General features: G+C 40.9%; 1 protein-coding gene across 1 annotated transcript in view; it reads left to right on the forward strand.

The window, feature by feature from the left end:
• The window catches only part of LOC104343039 (dynein axonemal heavy chain 5), a 158343-nt gene extending 138389 nt beyond the window's left edge, over nt 1-19954 (forward strand). Inside the window, exons 73-76 of the mRNA XM_086468857.1 lie at nt 2694-2826; nt 13258-13466; nt 18195-18416; nt 19736-19954. Coding sequence (XP_086324983.1) covers nt 2694-2826; nt 13258-13466; nt 18195-18416; nt 19736-19954 — 783 coding nt within the window. The remainder of the gene's footprint in view (nt 1-2693; nt 2827-13257; nt 13467-18194; nt 18417-19735) is intronic.
• The last annotated feature ends 3926 nt before the right edge of the window (nt 19955-23880 follow it).

Below are 23880 nucleotides of genomic sequence, written 5' to 3' on the forward strand. Positions count from 1 at the left end.
AGAAAGGCTATTTTGGTTAGTGAGTTTTGTCCTTTGATTTTTTTTTTGTCAGTCAGTAACCATCTCTTTATGTCATAACAAATACAGCACTGGAAGTAAGTTATCTGATTGCTTGATAAAAATTCTAATACAAAAACAGTCAATCATACCTCTGAGCTGCTATTTAAAACTAATCTTAACAGTAAGAGTTCCAAGAAAGGCACTATGTTATACCTAGTATATCTCACTGCAGATCAGAATTGATTTGTGTACAATAAGGTAGGAAATATGTAATTTTTTTCAGTTTTCATGTCTGGTTATGCTTGATGCTCGAGGCTGGATGCTGTGAACATACCTAGGAAGGATTAACAAATTTCTGTGTTATTGGTTCACTCCATTGTTCAAAACATTACAGGTATTTTTGTAGGTACTTGAAAACAAATCAGAAGAACGTTTACGTTCTGAGAATTCACTAGTTAAACAAATTGTATGATTATCAGTACAGTAATATTTTAGAATATTTATTTCATCTTCTTTTTGTAGATTCATAAATATCAATATTTTGGAAAATGACACCTTTAACAACATCTTCCATGCGATTTTTCCTCAAACAGGAGAAATTCTTCCTCTAAATGATCCCCCAAAGGAACATATGCTTTGTAGACTAAGAAAAAGTGTATTTCTTATTTAAAGGATAAAATACATGGACTATATTCTGTATAATTCCTTTCTTATTAGTGTCATGCACTAGACTCTTAAGTATCCTGGAAAAAAAAAAAATCAATCTGTTTTTTGCTTTTTTGGCAAGAGGAAGAATTATAAATTCCTGTGAAATTTTCAGAAAGCAGAAGCTTTCCCTGTATTTTGTATGAAAAAAAATCAGAATATTTCATTGTGTAAATTATCCAAAAAGAGTTTATCATCTCAGTTCTGGTCTTGTGATAGCTGATTTTAGTAGGTTTTTTCTCTTTTACAGGAAGGAACGCATTAACTCAGTCTGTAAAATGAACTGTCACACTGCAAAGCATTAGCATAATTGCCTGGCACCTATTTCTTGGACATTCTGTCTGACAAACTCATGGGTCCTTGTGATTAAAATGTGATGAATAATCTTGCTGATAGCTGTCTCCCAAGGAGAATAGCATATAAAGCTGAAAAGGAGTATTTTATTTGGCTTGGAGTTGAAACCTGAGAATTGGAAATTGTCAAAGCATCTACTCATTTATACCAGCGATTATAACTACTCAACTGCTATATTATTTTCGTCTTGCAGAAACTTGCTATTCAGTGTAATAATAAGATCTTTAGTAATGCTTACTATGTGTATATACTGTATAGTATACATAATAATGCATAGAATGAGATACATGAGTATATCTGGAAAAACACAAAGCAAAATCCAGTGGACTTCTGGCCTTGATGAAATAGCATGCCTTGCACCAAATCTCATGGCTTCTACTTGGCTGCAGTAGAATTCCAATGATATTCTGCTCCTTGAAAGAGTAAACTTTCTAATGCTTTCTGCATATTTTGTTAGTAAGCTCAAAATAAGCTCTTGAATTATTTTAGCAGACTGATCCTGTGGGTCAGCTCGTTTATGATAAATTATTGGCCATATAGGTGTCTGGATTTAGGATCTTATATTATTGTTCAAGATCATTCTTTGGTTCCAGAGTCCCCTTGCAGAATTTCACCCGCAGAAGGAAGGAATGACTATGGCAAAGACCAGGGTTCAGGCTGCTTCAGTGTGAAAGATGATGCATGTGGCTGAGCCGTAGCAAGTACAGAGGGCCATCGGACTTTTGAAAGCTGAGTCATAGTGGGGGAAAGCCTTAAAACCCAAGAATGTTGGTACTGTGTGAGGTATAGGCACCATGATTTCTGCAGGTGCCACTAAATCCTCCCTCATGCACTGTTGTATACAGTGATCTTTGATATAGCGGAAGATACAGCGTGTCTGAAGCATATTGTACATGCGTCATATGCTGAAGTGCGACAGGGGATGCTTTTGCTACTGTTGCTGTGACATGTCCTTAAGTAGCATAGACAACTAATTCCAATTTGAAAATGTTCTCCGTTGAATATGAGTGAAACTGTTATCCTTAAAGATTAAGGCCAAAAGCTTCTACCTACAAAACAGTGCACAGAGTGGTGTGACAGAATTCTGTGGCATCTGTGTTATCCCTGGCAATCTTGCCTCGCTAGTAATGCATCCATGAGCACTTTGTCTTGAGTGAGTCACGTGCTCTTGGAAGTAGGAGCTTTTATATATCATTGTGCTTGTTAAGCTGAACTCCATCTGTAGCACTATTTCAACTCAGCAGGGCAAGAAGAGGTGAGAAAGTTCACCTAGCACAATTTGCAAATGTGAAGAAGTTACCATCAAACATGCTTTTGTATAGCACGTGGCTGGGTTTTTTTAAGATCTAAGACCCTGCAGCCTAACAAGGACAGAAGAAACTGCTGTGTCCCTTCAAAAAGAGGGAACTTTCCCTCCTTAGAATGATGGAGGAGCTCCTTTTGGTAAGCTAACGAGTCACAGTGTGCTAAATCTTACAGTTGGCACAGCACTTGAAAGGCCATCTGTTACATGAAAGTTTCTTTTCTCAGAAATTATGCAATACAATTGGAAAAAACCATCCTTTTGCTTTCAAAAACTATTGCATGGGAAACAGGGGATTAAATTTTATAGACATTGCACTATTCTTGTTTAGGTGAAAGCCCAGCTTCAAAAGATGGGAGCTATTCAACCCATAAACATATTTCTTCGTCAGGAAATTGACTGCATGCAACATGTTATATCAAGAGTTCGAACTACACTGACTGATCTCAAATTGGCTATCGATGGTAAGTTACAATATTAAAAATCATACTAATTAAGATGCAATATTTATTACTAATGGTTGCTTATACTATATAACTAAATAAATATTTTCCCTCCATTCCTCCATTTCTACCTCTTTCTCTTTTGTTCTCTCCCTCCCCCTGTTTTTCTCTTTTTCTCTCTCTTTACCATATGACCACTCATTCTAGCCCTTAAAGCCTCCTGACTGCATCTCTAAGGACACTCCACCTTAATTTATTCTGTATGCATGTGCTCCAGTATTGCAGTTCATGTCCCACAGCACTACTCCATGTCTGTGACTCTCTTTAGGATCTCTACAGAGCTCAGAGGAGCTGAATTGCGTGATTAGGTCCACAGGTCATGTGCTAGAGTAATTTATGAAATTAAGCTGAGACATAATGATGTAGAACAAGGTAGGAGTGTTGCTGCTAAGTAATTGAGAGACAGGGCACTCAGAAGGCCAGGTGGTAAAGAGTCTAATTTAAGGTGAGATTTACTATGTTCATGAAACTGGTTATACCAAATAGGATGTCTCTAAATGGAAGCTGAAGTGAGTGGGAGTGCCAGTCAAAAGAGAGTGATGGGCTGTTTCTTTCAGCCATCACAGGAGGTAGGCAACAGTGTGCTGTACCTCTCAGAGACAGGAGTATTTGGCTGAAAGTGAGCAACAGTGAATGTAGTTAAATCAAGAGTACAGGCGACTAGAAGCAGATGGAAAATTTGATCAGAAAAGGAGTGAGGAAAAAGAAGGGATGATGATGTTACCATCTGCTTTTTGTTTTCACTTCCCATTTTGCTCATCTGCAAGAGCTGAAATATCCAGGAAGGTAAGTGTACTGTTGCTCAGCCAAGCTTCTTAAATTAACAGTAAATGAAAATGAAGCAGGAACGGTTCAGTTCCACTGGTTAAGATCTCACTCAAGTCTGCTGTTCTCCAGCAGAGAGGCAGAAAATATCTGAGACAACGAACTGCCCCCACAGGGAGAAGGTTAGAGTGCCTCAAAACTAGTCTCTCCTGATAAAGGTGATGGCAGTACTGTGATCTGTCTCACTGGTGTTTTCCAGTCTTTTGACAATAAGTCTTTCATGAAGGGAGATTTTTTTAACTTGTATTTTTTGTTACATAAGAATCAAAAGGGATTTTTTCCCTATCATTTGTGTGATAGACTGAGGCAACAATGCATGCTTCAGAAACATCATGCCTATAATCTGAATCTAGGAAAGAGGTTCATAGATGTGCCCAAGGCTAAATAGCTTCCGTATCCTGTAATAACCTGTGCAAAGATCAAGCTGGAACAAACAATTGTCCTCTGTTTCAGTACTGGGCTGAAAGTTCCCTTTTATATGTGCATAGAGTCCCTTTTCAAGTAAATTAAAATAATGCTTTCCATCCAAGAAAGTATTAATCTTTCCTTGATTGTGACAGATGGATTTAGTCTCAAAATGTACAATATACTGCAGAGGGGTGGATGAGTAACATAATTTATTTGCACTTAGTATTCAGTTCCACAGTGGGCACAGTCCTCTACCAGGTGTTTAATCAAGTTAATGCTGTAACTTTTGTGCAATCCTCCAAAATATTATAATTTTCTTAGGGACAGGCAAGTTAAATACAGTGAAAAATTGCTCTGAAAACAAAATTGGATGTATAGTTAACAATAACGATTAGCGGCTTCTGGCAGATTCATGATGTATCGGGTGCATGTGGTAGACTGTTAATTAAGGGATGGAAAGAACATTTAGGCACTCTCTCTTGCCTCAGCACAGGGGAAGGCCCCAAACTGTCTCATAGTAGATTCTTCCCCAAAACTGTCTCAGATCATCCCAGGTGCTCCTTTTTCTTTACAATGATGTAAACTGCTCAGCCTGCCCAAACAGGTTGTGTGGATTTTAACGTCTGCCCTGGTCCTGCATCTGGCTCTGGCTTCATGAACTTGATAAAGCCTGAGCACCCGCTTAGAGCAGATCTAAATCTTCAAACAAATGTTGTGTTTAAGAATATAATGCAGCTTCACGTTGTGTCATGTAGCTTTGTTGGAAGGAGGTCTGAATATCTGATTCTGCAGGCTGGATGTGAATAGATGGACCTTGGCATTTTGCTGTCGCTCACCGAGTTACATGAGGTAATTAAAGCCCTCCTCAGTGAGAGCCCACGTGCAGCTGAACGTGAGGGATCTTGAGGGAATTTAACAGAGCCAGTTTTGTCCCTCTACCCAGAGGGCAGATTAAGCACTGTTCAGGTTTTGGGAGGGGGTGAGGATGCTCAGCATGTCCCCAACATGTTTGTTGGCAGCCGTGACCCACAAGCCTGCATCTCCACCAATAAACTTCGCTGCCCAAAGGGATACTTTTTTTTTTGGTTCAAATTGTAATAATTAGATTGCGGCTGCACTTTGTACTCTCAGTTATATCCCAACCATTAGTTCTGTTTTAATTACTTATTGATTGCCCAGAATGCATTTCACAGTTGGTATAATACTGAGCTTCACATAAATCAGAAAACAGCAATGATGATTGTCCTCTCAAGTGACCCAAATCGAGGCTATGTTCCAAATAAAGAAATCTTTTTTAGAGAGAAGGAGCAATAAGACATGGGGCTTGAACCAAAAGGTTCTAATGGGTTATGAACATCAGATCTTGAGCCCCTTGCAGCAGGTGACTATAACTCTTTGCAGGGCAGTACACAAGCTATGGAGCTCCTGCGTACATGCCTTATCTTCCTCCTGTGGAAGTGCAGAGGCCTCTGGCACAGAATACTAATACCAGAGCTGTTTGTTGGAGAGTGGGCACTGCAAACCCCCTCTCCCACAAACGAAGATAGTGTCTTTAAATGCAGTAAAATCTAATGACCTGTTGCGTTATTTCTAGTCTCTTAGAATTTGTTTGAGGGGAACTGAATGTGGCCCATCTGTGAGATTGGAGGGGGGGGTCTCTTCATTTCATCACACACTGAAGTAGGAGTGGTAAGTGTTTCGGTGGCACCCTGATGTGTCTTCTGTCAGTGAAGGAAGTGGGAAGAGACGTTCTGAGGCAGTTATCCCTAGTCCCCCTTGAGTGGCTTCCATGAATCTCAGCAGTGGAACATGCTTGTAGTAGCACTGAAAGTGAATATTGAATCCTTGGCAGTGGAAATAAAGACAGCTTTTAATTTGGTCTTATTTCCTGACTTTTTAAAATTTACTTTAACATTCTGTGTAAGGGCTTGTTGTGAAAGGAACAAATGCTTAGCTCATTTATTTGAGTATATCTAGGTTCTGCTTTGGTCGTAAAACTGCATCCACTTGGCGTTTGTTTCTGGTACCTTATAGTTTTGTGATTTCAAACTAATTCCTTGAAACTGCCTACTTCATGAACAAGTGAAGGCCCTACAAGAAACCTTGGATTTGTTATCCTTTCATCTCATATATGTGCCACATGATCACAGAACTCCCTCTGCTGTTTGTGCAGTACTTGCAGAGTTAGGAGAGAAAAGTCCTTTTCCTGTTGACGTATTTCCTGAGAATACAGCAACCCCTCTAGAAGCTTTTACATGACTTGTAATGTGTAAAGATTTGTTTCCACAGGCTCAGAGTTTTTGTTCCTTACATTTTTCTTAGTACTTGCCAGATAAGTACCTATGGGAGACATAAGACATAAGACCAATATAGAAGGCAAAAGAAATGGAATCAATACAACTACTTCAGAAGTCATCATGGTGTTTGTCATGGAGAAGCTCTACCAGGCTTAAGCGAACTTTCCACTGCAACTACAATATGGCACCCATCATGTTACAAAGCTGGCATATTTTCATGCATGTAATGTGCACCATACATAACCGACATGCCAAGACTTGGGGAAAAAAAGATCACGGATTGCTCTTATCCTACACTGAAAAAAAGGGCAATCAGAGCTTTTGGAATAATAGGATGAGGAACAAGCATATTACCAAGAGGAGATGGGACTTTGCTATTTGCCCTCTTTTTACCCACACAGATGTACACCATGTGCATGTTCTTTAATTGACACATAGGTTATATGAATGAAAACTCATTGAAATTAATACACTAGCATGTTTCAGATATATGTTTATGCCAGGTTGAGAAGTGTGAGGAAATACAGGTGAGACTATTGAGAGAGAAGGTATTGAAGAGTAAAAAATTATGCATTTCGTTATGTGTTTCTTAAATTTTTGGAAGTTTATAGTTCAGGCGAAGCTAAATAATAACTGTTAATAACAAGGCCTTGAGGAATACTGGTGCATTTCACTAGTTTTTGTACATCTCAGTCATTGATTTGCTACCTTATCAAAAACTATCTCATTACCTGCTTTTAGCTCCTCACCATCCTTAAACTGCATTGCTAACCAGCATGTTGGCCTTAGGTATTTCCTTATTGTCATTCATATAGAATGTGTTGAAACCTCCAGAACTTCATCTAGATGTGAGGTAGCATATAGTTCTACGTACATAATAGGCACCACTTAGGATTCCTACATCATCTACAGAAACTCGTGTGTTAAGCCCCCGAAGGATAAGCTAAAGATTCACTATTTTTCCCCAACTCAGAACACCGTGATCTTGATGGTAGCATTTGCATCACGTTGCTGCAAGGGATTTCTGTTCGTTGATGTAGCACCTTACAAGGGGGATATAATAAATGAACTCCAAAAGAGGTAGCTGATCATTTATTCTAATCAATGTGGTGAAAAACTGAAGCTCAGGAAACTAGTCTTGCTAGAGTGCACAGGAAAGGTAATTTCTCAGGAAGGGAAGGAGGACGGACTCGTTCCCGCTGGCTGGCTAAGTTTTGTTTTGACTCATAATGCTTTAAGACTGCTAACACTAACACAATTTTAGTTTGGCCTGCTGACGACGGTAACAGACTTTTGGACTGAAAGATCTTGGGCTCTTACCTTACTAATTGTTACAGTGTGTGTGCGTAAGGCTTGTAGGGATCATCTGTGTATTCCACTTTTGGATGAGGATTTTATTTGAAGATGATTAAGAGCACTCAGTGAGGAAATTAATGGAATGTAACAATGGGGAATTAGTATGTCTTGTGACATAGTTACTTTTGTCTCAGCGGCTCTCATCCATTATTTATTTCTCATCCTGATAAGAATGCCAGAATGCCTCCTGTTGTCTTTTACAGAGTGTGACCTGTTATTTCTGGTCTTCTTAATAGTGTTATGTATGCTTGCCATGATGCTGGCCAGGACAACGGTTTAGAAACACGCATTGCACATTTAGGACAGACTGCAGAAAATAGTTCATCTGCCTGTTCTGTTACTCTAGCTCAGGGGAGTGATTTGCGTTACTTTTTGGGAGATGTGCATGGATTTTCATCTTCAAATTATTGCTTTAAAATTTTTATTTTCAGTCTTTTGGTGGGTGCAGCCAAGTGCACTTAGTACTGGAACGGGTAAGTTTTCAGAACAATTTGCAAGGTTACTTTCAAATTGCCTTCTTACTGACTGAAGGAATAAGCTGTTGCAGAGAATCTAGGGTTTGTGTGCTCTTCTATGTGAAAAATCGCATGCTACCCAAGTTTCTCAGTTCCTTTGATCTCTCCTGTCTTGAAGAATTAAATCAGAGGATTCTGCACCAGAAAAAGAAGGTGGGAAACAAACAGAAAACGGAACAGGGGTGAAGGTTAGATGCAGCTGCAGAGAATACCACAGTCTACAAATGAAAAATGGAGTGAGTGTTGTGCATTGCAGGGCTTGGCTGGCTGATTTACCCTTCCTGTTCTGGAGACCAGGAGCAAAAGGAGGTGATAAACTGTTGAGGTCCTTGGGAGTTAAACAGCATGGTGGAGTTAAATGAGCTTTTGAGACATTCCTGGGAATCATCTCCAAAGGTTGAAGTGCCCAAGTGGTGCAAGTGAAGAAAGAGGGAAATACTCAAAGAACTGCCTGAAGCAAAGAAGCTGACTTCTTTCAGCACAGCAATGGTGGTCACTGAGCTGGGAGAAACATAATAAAGCTGGCAAAGAAAAAGGTTAAGTTTTAGGTATGGGGAAACATGCATTAGCTTTTATTGGTCTTATCTAGTACTCTGTATACCTTGTACCTTTGGGTGGAATAATGATTAATGCTTTCTCTGGGGAAAGCACAAGCAAGTTAGCTGCACCCATGAGGCAGAAAGGGAGGAAAGCTTCTGAAGTTATAAGCAAGTTGGGATTTTCTCTTCAACATGTTCGATGAAGAAGAGGGAGTCACAGCTTGGTGGTGGAGGCAAGGAGTTACTGGTCCAAAACCAAGTCTGATTGCCTGGGAGGTAAACTTGAGTGGGGATTAAAGCTGAAAAGATCAACTTCTGTAGTTGCAACTGTGACAGTCAAGAATGGATTGATGCCTTTACTGAGCTTTTTCCTCTGTGTACTGTTAAGGCTAGCTTAACAGACTCATTGTCTAGCAAGCATAGTCCTCAAGGGATAGTCTCCAATCCTATTATAATGATGTCAGCTATTGGCAAACTGTATTTGATGGAGAAACTAGCTTCTTCTCATCTCATTTATATCCTACATAATTATTCTGGTTATTCTTCATTGACATCAGTGCCTGTGGGAAGAAAATTAGTTAGTGGATTGAGGCTTTTTTTGATTCAGGCTGGAATTTAAGATCCTTCCTTTGTTCCTAACTTTATCCACTCATTTAAATGAGATACACAGGTTTGCTAGTCCAGATACAGACTTTCCTGAATGTGAAATTCAAAATGTAGATCCAAATTTTACAAATTCCACAGATTCAGCTTGTGGTAGGTATGGTAGTGAAAAGGGGCAACTCCATGAAAAAATGCAAGGTCCTGATGTAGTCCCTTCAAAGCATTATATCTATTGAATGAATCACCCTAAAACCAAATCATTTTAAAGGAAGAGTCTATTTACTTTAATTAAAAATAAAAGCTAGTTATCCTCAGAACTGAGCAGCTTTATTTGTCTTATTCAGTACACAACAATTGGATAGATTTACATGTGGTTTAGAAGTGAGTCAGTAGAAATTTAGGATAATGAAAAAGGGCAATCCTAATTCCCAATCTGTGTACACCATGCAAAAAGTATGGTTACAGTACATACTATTTTTGAAGGATGGAAATACCCTGATGTCTTTAACTGACCTGGCCTTTCGTCAGCCATTTTCAGATGGGCTTTATTCCATTCAAGAAAGGGAATATCACGAAGCAAACCCCAAAATAACCAAGTTATAAACAGCTGGCCTGTCTGATTCATAGAACATTCAAGCCTGTCATGTTAAGTTCATAGGACATTCAGTCTCTTCGTATGGTAAGCAGTGCCCTGAGCTTCTCAGAAGTTAAAATATGAGAAGCCTATGGTGTTGTGCTACTCATTCAAGTGATCAAATACAGTTTTTCAAACACCTGTATCACCTTTCTCCAGAAAAATGCCATTATTTTTCTCCTGTGTTACTAATTTTATTCTGACAATTTTTTAAAATTATTTTTATTTTTATTGGAGTATTTTAGTGCAGGAATACATCCCAACACCCACAGACGTCATTTAGTGCTGAAATTCAAGCACTATATGCCTACTGCCAGAGATGACACCCACTCACTAGGAATATTTATGCAGCTATATGGGCAAGGCCAGAGCTGTGAACATACCTCATCCTCAAGAACGCTCTGGCTTAGCATTCTCAGCAGCTGCTCTGAGTCATAACGGGCAGACATCCTAAGAGGTGTCACCATGCTTGGGGGCAGAGGCTGTTTGTACCTCCCTGCTTGAAAAGCTCCAGCCTGTGCACGAGAATAGGGAAGAAAATGTGGCTCTTTCACAGCCCTTGTTGCAGGAGAAAGTTGGCTGCATCAGCCTGAAAATAAGGAAGAACCAGAGATGAAAGAGTTCTTTCTTTCTTAGTTCAGATGGTAATGATCCTCAGGGCTCAAATGGGATGCTCTTCTCTTCTTTTCTGCCCTCACTACAGTTGCTTAGAAGTTGAAACCAACATGTGTTGCGCAATTTTTTTTTTCACCTTTTCTGCCTCCAGAGGGTAAATAGAGCGTATGGTCTCACATTACATTTTTCTAGGCAAAGGGGAGATGACACAGAATGGCCTCTTCCTTAATTGTTGGTGCTATTGGTTATATGTTAAAAGAAGATTTATATCCAAAGAGGTTTATTAATTTTATTGTAAAAGACCCTTAGCTATCCCAAAACATGATTCTGAACCTGAGTACGAAGCCGATGCAGAGAATGCAGGTGTATTGGGTTGGCATGGCAAGGGTTTGGTAGCAGGGGGGAGCTACAGGGGTGGGTTCTGTGAGAAGCTGCTAGAAGTTTCCCCCATGTCCGATACAGCCAATGCCAGCTGGCTCCAAGATGGACCCGCTGCTGGCCAAGGCTGAGCCCGTCAGCCACGGTGCTAGCACCTCTGGGATAACATGTTTAAGAAGGGGGAAAGTTACTGTGCAACAGCAACTGCAGCCTGAGAGAGGAGTGAGAATATGTGAAACACCTCTGCAGACACCCAGGTAAGTGAAGAAGTTGGGAGAGGCGGTGCTTCAGGCACCGGAGCAGAGATTCCCCTGCAGCCTGTAGGGAAGACCACGGTGAGGCAGGCTGTCCCCCTGCAGCCCATGGAGGTCAACGGTGGAGCAGGTATTCACCTGCAGACTGTGGAGAACCTCGTGCTGGAGCAAGGGGATGCACCCAAGGAAGGCTGTGACCCCGTGGGAAGCCTGTGCTGGAGCAGGCTCCTGGCAGGACCTGTGGACCCATGGACTGGGGCGGGTTTGCTGGCAGGACTTGTGACCCCATGGAGGACCCACACTGGAGCAGTCTGTCCCTGAAGGACTGCACCCTGTGGGCAGGACCCACACTGGAGCAGTTCATGAAGAGCTGCGGCCCGCGGGAAGGACTCATGTTGGAGAAGTCATGGAGGACTGTCTCCTATGGGAGGGACCCCACGCTGCAGCAGGGGAAGAGTGTGAGGAGTCCTCCCCCTGAGGAGGAAGGAGCGGCAGAGACAGCGGGTGATGAACTGACCACAACCCCCATTCCCCATCCCCCTGTGCCACTGGAGGGGGAGGAGGTAGAGAAAATTGGGAGTGAAGTTAAGCCCAGGAAACTGCGGAGGGGAGTGATAGAGAGGCTTTGGTGGGCACCTGGTGTCCAACCAGGGTCAATCCACCACAGCAGGATAGGCAGTAATTTTTGATAGTTGCAGTTCTGTAAAAGTTGATGGTTTTCTCTTAGCATTTGTTGCACAAAAAGAGGTGTGTATGAGAGCAGGTCATTATCTGCTAGAAGAAAATGAAGTCTATTTGCCATTGATATATAGTAGAAAGTACCAGATTTGCACACACTGTTACAAAAGTGTTTGGGGCAGCCACTGCATTCTTCTAAATTAAAAGCTGGTGTTTAGTTTCTGGATATTCTTCTCCTTCCCTTGAACTGGAGACCTGCCAACCTCAATGGAAGGAAGGGATTTGAAATGCTTGCTTACTACAGGCCACGTATCCATACGGATATGTTTGGGTGGGCCACTGCAGCTCTTGTTTGCAGTCACCAAGACCACTTCTCTTTCCTTTACACGTTCTGTGGTGGAAGCCACCTAATTCTGTTTGGTGTCTCATGTAGTCCTTGTGGCAATTACAGCAGTGGTGTGTGTGATGATGCATTGAATGTTGGTATTACATGAACATTTAATTGGAGTGGCGGCTACCAGACCAGTTTCTAGAATTTAAAATATTTTAGATGGAATAGAGAGGGCATCCTAAGGCATAGCCGTGTGCCAGCTCTCAGTTCTATTGAGAGTACCAGCTGATAAGATGTAGAAACTTTTGGCACATGGAATGTTGAGTGTCACTGAGAACTCGCTGTCTTAGTAAATGCCAATATTTTAATGGAGGCAGCAATGCTATGCACAGAATATGAGGGTATGCTCTGTCACTGACAAAAAAAGTATAAAAAATCTTGCCTCTAGGTTTATTCTATGTACTGCTTTCCCACTGGGAATCTTGGTAATGGAAATGTACAAAGTTATCATTAATAACAATTAATTTCATGAGTATAATCACTATCAGCACATGCTTAGGATATAGATGAGTTACATAGTATATCTCTATCATTGATCATGTATGTGGGAACCATTAAAATGTATTTAAAAAATTAAATGATTAATCACATCCCAAACACGGTGTGAATACAATGAATATAAATATTCAGTGTGAGGGAGAAGGAGTTGTTGGAAAAAAAGTCTTTATTTCCAATCAAAATAACAAAAGAAATATCATTTTTCTTGTCACCCTTAACTTTGAATCAACACTTATAAGTTTGAGCAAATTGACTGCAAACTGATAAGAGGTTAGTGCAACAGGTGTGCAATTAAGGCACAACAAAAGAGGGTTTATTAGACTCAGAATGTCATTTGGAAGTTTTAATTGCCTTTGCAAGCTAGGGGAAAGTTCATTCTGAATGTTTTACTTATCTTCCAGGAACCATAATTATGTCAGAAGAATTGCAAGATGCTTTAGATAATATGTATGATGCTAGAATTCCAAAACTATGGTTTAGGATTTCTTGGGAGTCGGCTACTTTAGGATTTTGGTTTACTGAGCTCCTTGAAAGAAACCAGCAGTTCAGCAGTTGGCTGCAGGATGGCCGACCAAATCAGTTCTGGATGACGGGATTCTTCAATCCACAGGTAAGACTGCCAGATCGGCCTTTCTAACTCCTATGTAACAGTTAAATCAGACCCTGAGAGAACTTCAAGCTGACTCAATCGTGTCTATACAAAGTGTAATCTAAATTCAATTTTTAGCATAAATGCAGGATAAATTAACCTCAACATCTATCGAAGAAATTTTTTCTAGGCCAAAATAACGTTACCGAAATCATGGAACGCATCTTCTGGTTGCTTTAGTTATAGGGTGGAAATTGGGTAAATAAATCTTTTCGCATCTCAATGTTATCCTCCTTTTTTCCCCTCCTCTGTTACAGTAATATGTTTTTCGTTCATTGTATGAAAATCCCTTTGAGTACAAAATGAGGTAAGTTTCAAAACTTTGACATAGGAAGAAGAGATTTGGACTTGGCTCTCAATCCTTGCAAATCAGTTCCTTGAAGTGGAAGGTTTGTTATTTATACCACCCCAGAATTGTGCCAGACTTGGTCTGCAGAGACGTATAAAAAATACAGCCTCTTGCCTGCACCATCTAAAATAAAAACCTGGCACGAAATGAAACAAAAGACGGGAACAGCTGAGAACAGAGTTAAAAGAAGTAAAGTATACATACCTAGATGATGTGTAGTTTCTTTGCACAGCTATCCACATTCATTAAAGCTTTTTATGAGTCACAGATGTTTGTGGGAAGTAGGAGTTGTGGAAGTGAGTCATTGTGAGAGTATCCAGCCAACAGGTTTCTGTGAAGCCTTAGCAAAAAGCTATTTTGAAGATCTATTTTAATCTCAGTACTTGTTAGCAATGCAAAAGCTAGCTGAAACAGCTGCCTAGAATAGAGAAAGCAACACTGGCAAATATTCTCTAGGACTACTGCTGGGAAATATCCATCTATCATCTCGCCTGTCTGTGTCAGCTGTCTGCCGATACCACTTTACAGCTCACAGAATCCCTGAGCAAAGGGTTCCCAAGCAAAAATATGAGGGAGAGGAGTAGGAGTTTTAATAAAATGATTACGCTTCCATACTTGGTTGTTAGCAATACATTGATAGTGGCACTCTAAAATATTTCTAAGTCACTTCTGCAGTGATCAGGCTGGATGCAAACCTAATAGGCTTTTGGTTTTGTTGGTGTTTGCTTTCACGCTACGGATGAGCAAGAGCTGATACAGATTTTGTACCGGCCATTTTAGCTGGCTTTTTTGTGCTTTGGGGTTGTGCCAGTTCTGAAATTTTGCCAGCCCAAATTGGGCATCCTACATTTTTCTGGATCCATACATCTGGAAAAAAAGCTGCCAGATAATCAGAGTAAAATATCCCCCCAAAAGATGTGATTTAATAGATCACAGTAAGTGAGAAAGCCTCCAGAAATACAAAAATTAAACACTTCGTAACACATAGCTCTAAAAGACCCTAAATACATAGTGTGCAGAGAAAAAAAAAAAAAAAACAAGAATGAGATGTGCTTACCTGATTTAAAAATTTGTTTGTGCTGATAATGACAAGCTTAAGCATCAGATGGTTATTGTTATAGTCTCCATTTTCTGTAACTCAGGCTGTGGGAGTGGCTCATTCTACAAGAAATTCACCTGAGCAAAGGCTCCTTTTCTGTTTAATTGACTATTATTTTGTCAATAGTCATATTGCAGTGTTTAAAATCAGTACTTCATGTGTTAAGAAAATGGATTTTCAACTTCTCAAGCAAGTTGAGGTGATGAAGTATTAGTGCTGCAGTTTTAATGTCTTGTTTGTAATACCTGAGAAATTGTCGGAAAAATCCTTTCATTTGTGAGATGAGATGCAGCTCCTAAGTAGTTTGTAATTTGCCCGCTTGCATAGATCTCACTGTTTGCTTTGTAGTCAATGGATAAATGCCATGGATAACACAAGACAATAAAGCAGATTTATAGCACTGGGAGAATGAGGCTTTCTGGCAATAAAAAAATAACATAGAACCTGATTTTGCCTTCTCTTGCACAGTTTATACACTAGGATAAATTCAGTCATTTCGCAGAAGTTAATCTTTATTTATAGTGATACAAATGAGAGCAGGCTCAGGCTTCCATGTAAAAGAAACCTGAGTCCCTCTGTGTCTGCACTGGGCCAAGATAACTGGGGTAAACAAAACAAGAAGTGCCATGAATTTTCTTCCCTTCTTGTGAGTTAATCTGATGTTAATGGGTTTTTTTCCTCAAAAAACTTGACACTATGCATATCTCATTTCTACCTCCCAATTTCCATATTGTGGCTGATACTGTTCTATTGTTTCCTTGTTTGCATCTCTGTATCCAGTTGCTGTCACTTGTCCTACATATGGATTTTAAGCCCTGTGAGGCAGAACTGTCTTTCTGGTTGTATAGTATTTCGCATAATGAGCCCTCAGCCTATTTCTAAGACCCTTAGATGCCAAAGCAATGTGAATACCAATAAGAATATGAAGTACAATGCCCCCATTCCTCAGTGCCCTCTTACTTCTGGGAAACCTGCCATAATTTGCTTGATGTAGAAATTGCAAAATAAGTGACAAAGAAGAAACCTCCTAAGCAAGGTAAAGGAGAGACTATGATTGTGAAAGCAATAGACCTAACTGATTTCCATACCTTGTTGTAGCTTCCATGGATGCCTGCTATTCCCTCACTAGAAGGTTCAGGGTTAGTTTGCATGGGTAAAGATTACCAGAAATCAAAACAAATATCGTGGTAAGCAGTCCATTATGTCCCTGACAGAGGGCTTTTGGGGGAGCCAAGCCCTCAGCCTCAGCCCTTGGCACCTCAAGCCACTTGATTCTTTCTTGCTGTTTATTGTGCCGTTCAGCCGCGCTGGGGTACGCAGCGGGGCCCCCAGCTCACAGCTGCAGCCTTTGAACACTGTCTAGGATTCATTCAAATGAGCAGATAAGCGTTACAAGTCCCACTGCAGACAGAGTATAGGTCCTGCCATCTCCGTAAGAACAGTCTGCAGTCTAAATCTTATCCCCGAAGACAACTTACAGCTCAGAGCTTACTCTTACTCTAGTGTTTCCACAGTGGCTTTGAACTGATTCCCTTAATACAGTCATCGCTCTGTCCTGTCCTCTTCAGGCTCTTCTTTCTTTAATATTTCAGTTTATCTGGGATCCAGTAGCCCTCTGGGGCCTGCTGGCAGTGAACACTTCATGTATTTTAAGCTATTGGTGCTAGCATGTTTCCACCAATTAAAATTCCACAAATTAACTACAAGGATCATGCTTTCATTTAATGGCATTTCTGATAGAAGAACTTGGCCTTTAATCCTGTCTCCCTTAGCTATACACTAGAGTTCTCGACTACTTCAAACGCAATTACAATTATCTGTGCTATCACAAAACCTCTTTAAAACACTTGTCCTGAGGTCTCTGAAATGATATTAATGAGAAGCAACCAATGTCAGTTAACTGAAGCGTCTGAGTTCATGAATGTCATCTCGTGTTCTCATAACTTGAAGGGTATCGTGTACAGCTACAAAGTGCTTAGCATGTGCAACGAGGACTCCAGTCCCAACAGCCAGGTGTTGGCCCCTGCCTTCGGTAGACCAACATGCTCATGTTTCTGCATCTGACTTCTTTCCATTCGTTTGGCCCTAACAGTAGGTAAACAGAGCATCCCACGCCGTGAATACTGAAGAAAAATCAAAAGCTTGTTCAATTCCCTCATTGTCCTGATTTCTTCCTAGCTGTGCTGTTGGCTCTCTAATACCCACCTTTGCATATTCCCCATGTGGCTCCGCATTCTCCCATCTCTGTCTCCAGATACCTTCCTTCTCTGCTCTGAAATCTGTCCTGAAAATTCTTCCTTCCTAGCTGTCCTTCTCAGTAAGTCCCTCTTGCTCTTGCATTTTCAATTTTCATGTTTTATTCATTCACCTCATGGCTATGCAAATGGATTTCCATAGGGTACAACAAGGTGTGCATCCGCAGCATGTTCACTGGAAGTGCAAAGCAGTCTATACCCTCCTGTCCTTTAGGACTAAGGTACATCCCGTGAACTGCAGTGTGCGTGCACATGGACAGTTGTATGAGAGAAGCTAGCCAGCATCTTCAGCCTGGCTTGTCTTGTCGTAGCATGCAACCACACCGTGAGATTGTAGCTCTCTAGAACAGAGAGCAAGTTTCGTTCTGTGCTGCTCAAGTGCTGTGAGTTTATCTGGTTGGTGTGTACAGTCGTACGCTACTGTACCATATTAAGGTTTTGCATGAAGCAAAGTGACAGAGGCACTTCACTGCTTAATTGCGCGATTCCAGTTTGTACTTTCTTTGTATTCTTAAAATGCTTCATAATTTGTTGACTGAAAAGCAATTTTACAATGTTGGTACAAGAAAAGGTGAGTAATACAGCGCATGAAATACCGGTGTTGTTTGTGGCTTAGCAATTACCTGTGTTTGGAACCTCACAAAGCACATTAATCTGGCAGCCTTGTAAACCTCTCTCCATCTGGCTGGTGTAACGTAGGCATGGGAGATGAGGTGAGTTATACATGTAGCTTCCAGTGTGTTAAATAAACCAATTTGGAGGCTTCTTAGCACCAACACATGTGAACCAAGTATGTGAGAATGCATGGCACTGGGAAAATGTGGGAGAGCACTGCTTTTATACACCTGAATTTAGTTTTGTATGCAGATAAAATTCTGTGAGATGAGGTTTTGTACTGTTGATATCACTGTTCTATAGGAAAAAACATTTGAAATGGGTAAGTTCCAGTATTTTAAAACACTCTATGTCGTATTCAATCTCCTTAGGGATTCCTAACTGCTATGAGGCAAGAGACGACTCGCATGAATTTAGCAAAAGGCTGGGCACTCGACAGTGTTGTTTTACACAATGAAGTGACCAAGATGATGAAAGAAGATGTTACTGGCCCTCCTCCTGCTGACATTGGTGGGGTTTACATCTACGGGCTTTTCCTCGAAGGGGCAGGTTGGGACCGCAGAAACAGCAAGCTGGTCGAGTCGGCACCGAAGGTAAGGGTCAAGTGAGCGTGACCGACTGTGACATAATATGGTGTGCTCAGAGGACAGCAGGAAGGATTTTGAGTGCCTGCAGCAGTGGTTTCACGACGGGTTTTAAGAGGGTAAAACACTAGCAGGGCGGGGAAGAGGACAGAGAGTCTGCCCACCAGAATCAAACAGAAAGACTTCGGTCAGAAAATGATTTTAGGGTGCGCTGCGCTAGAGCAGACCAGATGCCGGGCTCCTTGGCTTCAGGGGCCCTAGAGGCACAGCTGTGTTTGAATCAAACAGTGCAACCCATAGTCAGCCTTCTTTTGGCTGACCATGTGGGACGCTGTCACAACTTCCAAAGCCCAGGACTGGGTTTGATGACAGCTGCTGTGGAGGTCAAGTGTTTGGGTGACTAGAAATCCCTGGCATTTGTTTTTTGGATAGGAGGAAGAGTATTAGTTCTGGGCTTATGCTCAGTTATCCATGCATGGAGTTATATTTTACTGATATGACTAAGAAGATTTAAAATCTAACTATGGAGTAGAGATTAGATGCTGTGGTCACTGCCCAGGGAAAGCTGCCATTCCCTGCACTGGTAAACTTTTTCCAAACCAATGATGACTGTCCTGGAATTGGAATTGAGGCAGTTCATGTCTGTAGGTAACACTTCTGTGTCTGGCTGAGAGCAGACTTTTCCAAACCAAACCACGCCAGCTGTAGCTTCTATTGCCTCCTTTGTCAAAAGACACCTTCAAACATGGATTTTACTCAAGTGCTCTGAAGTATTCACCAAACCACCGTATTGCTCTTGGGTTTGGGTCTTGGTCCCCGCCAATGAATACTTTATATTGCTGTAAGACCTGAGTGGATCTAGTCTGGATAAACACCCAAGAGGCACCTTGGGTCTTCGAAGCTCCACTGCCAGCAGTGCAGGGGCAACAAGGAGGCTTGCTAAATGCAGCTTGGCCTTTATCCCTCCAGACCTGCCATTCAGGGAACAGGAGGTGGGGAAAGAATGGGGAATAGTAGCCAAAGGGGTAAAGGACAAAAAAAAAGACAATGGTCTCCCTCCCTCCTCGAACCAGCCTGTTGTTTTTCTATCTACTTGTGCAGTTTTCCAGGTTTTTGCTGCTTTCTTTTCCGTCCTGATGCCTGAGCTGCCACTGGCTTAAAGTTAGGGTCAATGTAGCAGTGAGCAGAGGACTTGTGTTCTCGCGTGTACCTCTGCTGAGGTGCCGGTGCTTTTGCTGAAGGCCATCACTGGATCTAGTTCTAGCATTTGGAAACATCCCATCCTGCTTCTCTAATGCTGAGCCCCATGTCTCCTTTAACGTTCTCAGGTGCTGTTCACAAGTCTTCCTGTAGTCCATGTGTATGCTGTTAGCACGGCAGCACTACACGACCCAAAGAAGCAGCAAGGAAGTGTGTACTCCTGCCCTGTCTACAAAAAGCCCCGGAGAACAGATCTGACGTACATTTTCTCTTTGTATCTGAAAACAGTGAAGAATCCTGATCATTGGACTTTACGGGGAGTTGCGCTGCTCTGCAGTTCAAAATAAGGACAGATAGCTGTTAAAAAAGAACCACCTAGAAAGATTAATCTGCAGCTGGTAGGACTTTTGTTGTTATTGTCGAAGTGGTGGCTACCTTCTCACAGGAGTATGGCAATTAGCAAGTGACATAGAGATTGTGTTAATTGCACATCGTACAGTTTACTCTGTTCACAGCAAAAATACTGATGTATTTATCCTGGAGATATCAGAGGGAAAACAGTTGCAGGTGTAAAAATTGGCAACTGTTATAAAGCAAGTGAGAATGTAATCAACCATCTTGCTCATAATGGAATCATAGGAAAAAAAGTGCTTATGATGGTGACAACTGCTCTAACATTTATAGTGGTTCTTTTGTAGATGTTATCTTTTCTTCTTAATACTAGGCTTCTTCATAATAGAATATAATTATTTTAAAATTCAACTTTGTAGTTAAAAACTTACCATCTGTAGCATTATCAAAGCTGTAATGACAAGTGAATTAAATGTATGGTAAAAAGTTATGTTTAGCTGCATATATGCCAATGCACAGTTGCTTTGATTTTGCATTTATAAACTGACTGGGTGGTTTTACAGATGAATGCTACCATTTCCTTAATAGTCAGTTGTTTATGCAAACAATCCTGGAAGTCGTACAAACAGGCGAGTTTATCTTTGCACAAGTAGTGGCCTTTGCATATATTAACTCTTTCCTAAAGCTATATCCCCTTGTAAGGAAGATGTGCACACCCCCGTTTTTAGCAAGAAAGAAGTTTTGAAACTCTTCTCAGAGTAAGCACCAGTTTGGCTCTATGAGTATTCACTCCATTGGCGTTATTGCCTGAACCCTGCAAACTCTAACCTCTTAACTGCTTCTTATTCTGCATTTTGCATCAGTTTAGGTAAAAAAAAAAAAACAAAAAAAAAGTAGAAGACACCCAGGTCATGTCTGGGAGTAGATTCACCTGAATTGAAGTCATTTTTGTGTGTTACCGCCATTGCTGTCTGCCCTGCGATTGAAGGGTGATTGCTACTCCTCTTTTAATAGGCAGCTAGTGGCAGAAAACTCGTTTGGCTTTTTTCACCACCACAAATTCTAATCAAAACAAATTGCTGTTGGATGTTATAAAAGAAGGACTTGCAGTGAGTGTTTTGTTAATCACTTTTTTTCTCCTTGTAAACACTTTCAAGTTTTTGTATAAACACTTAGATTTCTTTTCAGCTGGTGTCTGAGAAAGTAGTTTGTCCTTTCCCACAACCAGTTTTACTCTGCAGTTAGCAGCTCTTTCCCTGAGGAAGTTTGATATTGACGCTCCCACCCACAAGCAGAAAGTGCCAGGTTTGTTCTTGGAAAACGGAGCAGGGGGGATCAGGGTCCCTTTCTCCCACTGAGCCGGGAGCAGCACTTGTTTCACACGCAGTGCCGTGTGAAACCACCCGTTCACAGCAACGTGCAGCAGGGCTCCATGCAGTACAGCTGTACCTCAGCCGATTTCAGGGGCATTTTGTTCCTGAGAGGAGTGAAGGATTTGGCTTCAAGATCATTGCTCTTCGAAGTGATGAAAAAGCAGCAAAAAGCTGCTGTTGTATAGAAATTGGCATTGTAAACTATAGTGTTCTCCCCATCCTCTACCTGAATGAAGGGATACGGAGTAAATTAACTTTGATCTCCTGGTACATGTAAAATTCAAGTCAGTAACATTGATAATAACTTAAAATAATGAGTGTACATTGAAATACTTCACACGCTTGAAGAACTGACTACTTGCTATGAAGACAAATCCTCTGAACAACTGAAGTTAGAAGTAAACAGTAAAAAATACATATTTGATAGAGGTTATGTGAGGTGCCACATGATAAGCTCCATGGAAACTGCATAACTTCCTTTCTTTATCAAGTGAAATGAGAAAACTAAATGCTATATAAAGAAAATCTATAGGCAATTATGTTCTAGCACTTCATGTTCTGCTGTATAAAAATGCAAAGATATAGCTTCTTTGAACTTTGACATTTTCATTTCCATAACTAAACCCTGTTTGTCAGTTTAGGAAAATGTCAAATCTTGCAGAGCAGAACGCAGGCCGTGTTACAGAAGAACCAGACGAATCTTACAGTGTTTCACTGAAAATATCTACAGTTTTATACAGAACAGTTGCCTGGTTCAAGAAAAGACTTCCCATAACTAGTAAAAAAACCAGCCAAACAAACCCTCCAATCTATCCTATAAGCAAAACCTTTTTTTTTTTTTTTCTTTTTGCAGGTAATTACAATACAGTGGAGATGTACAGTTTACTGCTAAAAGAAATGTCTTCCTGTCTCCCTCTCGTGCCCTATCCTGCCCTTCCGTTCAGTGGAGTTGCTGCTTCCGATCTGACAACATTAATTTGATTTGAAATGTCGCTGACACACTGTGACATTGACCTTCCCCAACCAGTGTTCCCTAGTTACTCTTGCTAAAGCTGTTTCCCTTCAAATGTGACGTACACCAGATTAAATGAAAGAACTGGCAGGCAGAATATTTGAAATCAAACTAATTATATTTAAATTATAGATTGACAATTAGCTGGGAGTCCTCCAACAATGTATATAGATAACCAAGTTATGCTCTGCTGTTAAAATTAATTTGAGATACTAAATGCAATCATACAGCTTTTGGCAATATTGTACAAGTTTCACACAGATAGTAATGACTAACATTGCTTTAGATAAGTGCTTTGAAGGCAACTGTTTTAGAATGAAGAGAGCAATACAGTCCTGCACCCCATGTCAGCGTAGCGGCCGTGTTTACAAACATATCTGATGTCAGGGCACTGGCTGCTGAGGGTTGCAAATAAACAGCATTCCATACTCCAAAGGGTGTCTGTCTCATAATCCCTGAGGCTGTGGCTGGTCGATAACGATGACGATAGGAGACAAAGAATTGGGTTATGGATTGGCCCTGTACTTCAGCAGCTTTGTAGAATAAATTTTAATTGCAGTGAAACTCGGGAAAAGCACAGAGAATGGAAAACAATACAGTTCCCTTGTCTGGTCAGTGATGTTCATGAGCCCTATGATCCTCTGGATAGAGTAACAATTCTTTAAAAGATCTCGAGGAAACTTCAGTTACAATGTTCTATTTTTTTTCTCTATTTATCCAGAACCCATGCATTAATCTTACTCCTCTTTTACTGCTTCATACCTTGCCTTTCTCACAGTCACGTTTTTCTAAAACATGAATACAATACCTCATTCTCTTTTCCTCCTGCTATTCCCTATTTAATGTGTCCTGCTTTTTTATTCTTACTCCGTAAGTGCAGAATACGTACACCAAACCTTCCTCTTCCAGAACTCTGGAAATAATCTTTAGTCATTTGGGAAGCTTCTCTTTTCCACTGAGACGAAACACAGTTTACTCAAACCCCTATCATTCCTGCCACATTTTGTCACAACCTGGATAAAACACGAATTTCCTCCTCCCGCTGTTTCAGTGAGGGCCCTTAAAGAAAAAGATTTGTGTAGCTAAATGGATGTTTTCCATAGTTCCTCCTTTTGCTAATATGAAATAATAGCTTCGCTAATGTTTTCTGATTAAAGGAGTTGGTATGAGATAATGGAAATAATTTTTATACTGTTGTACGTAAAAATAAAGAGAGCGATTAGACTGTACAGGGACTGCTAAATCAATCCTGAAAATACAGCAGGTTGCCATCTCCCTTTGACACACGAGTTCCGTTTGGGTTGGTGACGGCTGCCGGCACACTGCAAGACAGCGGGGGAGCCCCTTCATTCCGTTGGCATGGCTTGGCTTGTGTCGGGACGACACCACTACAGACACCCGTGTAAATGATAGAACGCCACCCACGCGTGTTTTGTGATACGACACGAATTCACACATTTTCCTAAAGCTGAGTGAACACATACTGTGTTATCTCCTGTTCAATAAGGATAGTATAGTGCGTTTGCTAATCGATTCC

This window comes from Leptosomus discolor, chromosome 8, assembly GCF_034619465.1.
Source record: "Leptosomus discolor isolate bLepDis1 chromosome 8, bLepDis1.hap2, whole genome shotgun sequence".
In the NCBI taxonomy this organism is placed as follows: domain Eukaryota; kingdom Metazoa; phylum Chordata; class Aves; order Leptosomiformes; family Leptosomidae; genus Leptosomus; species Leptosomus discolor.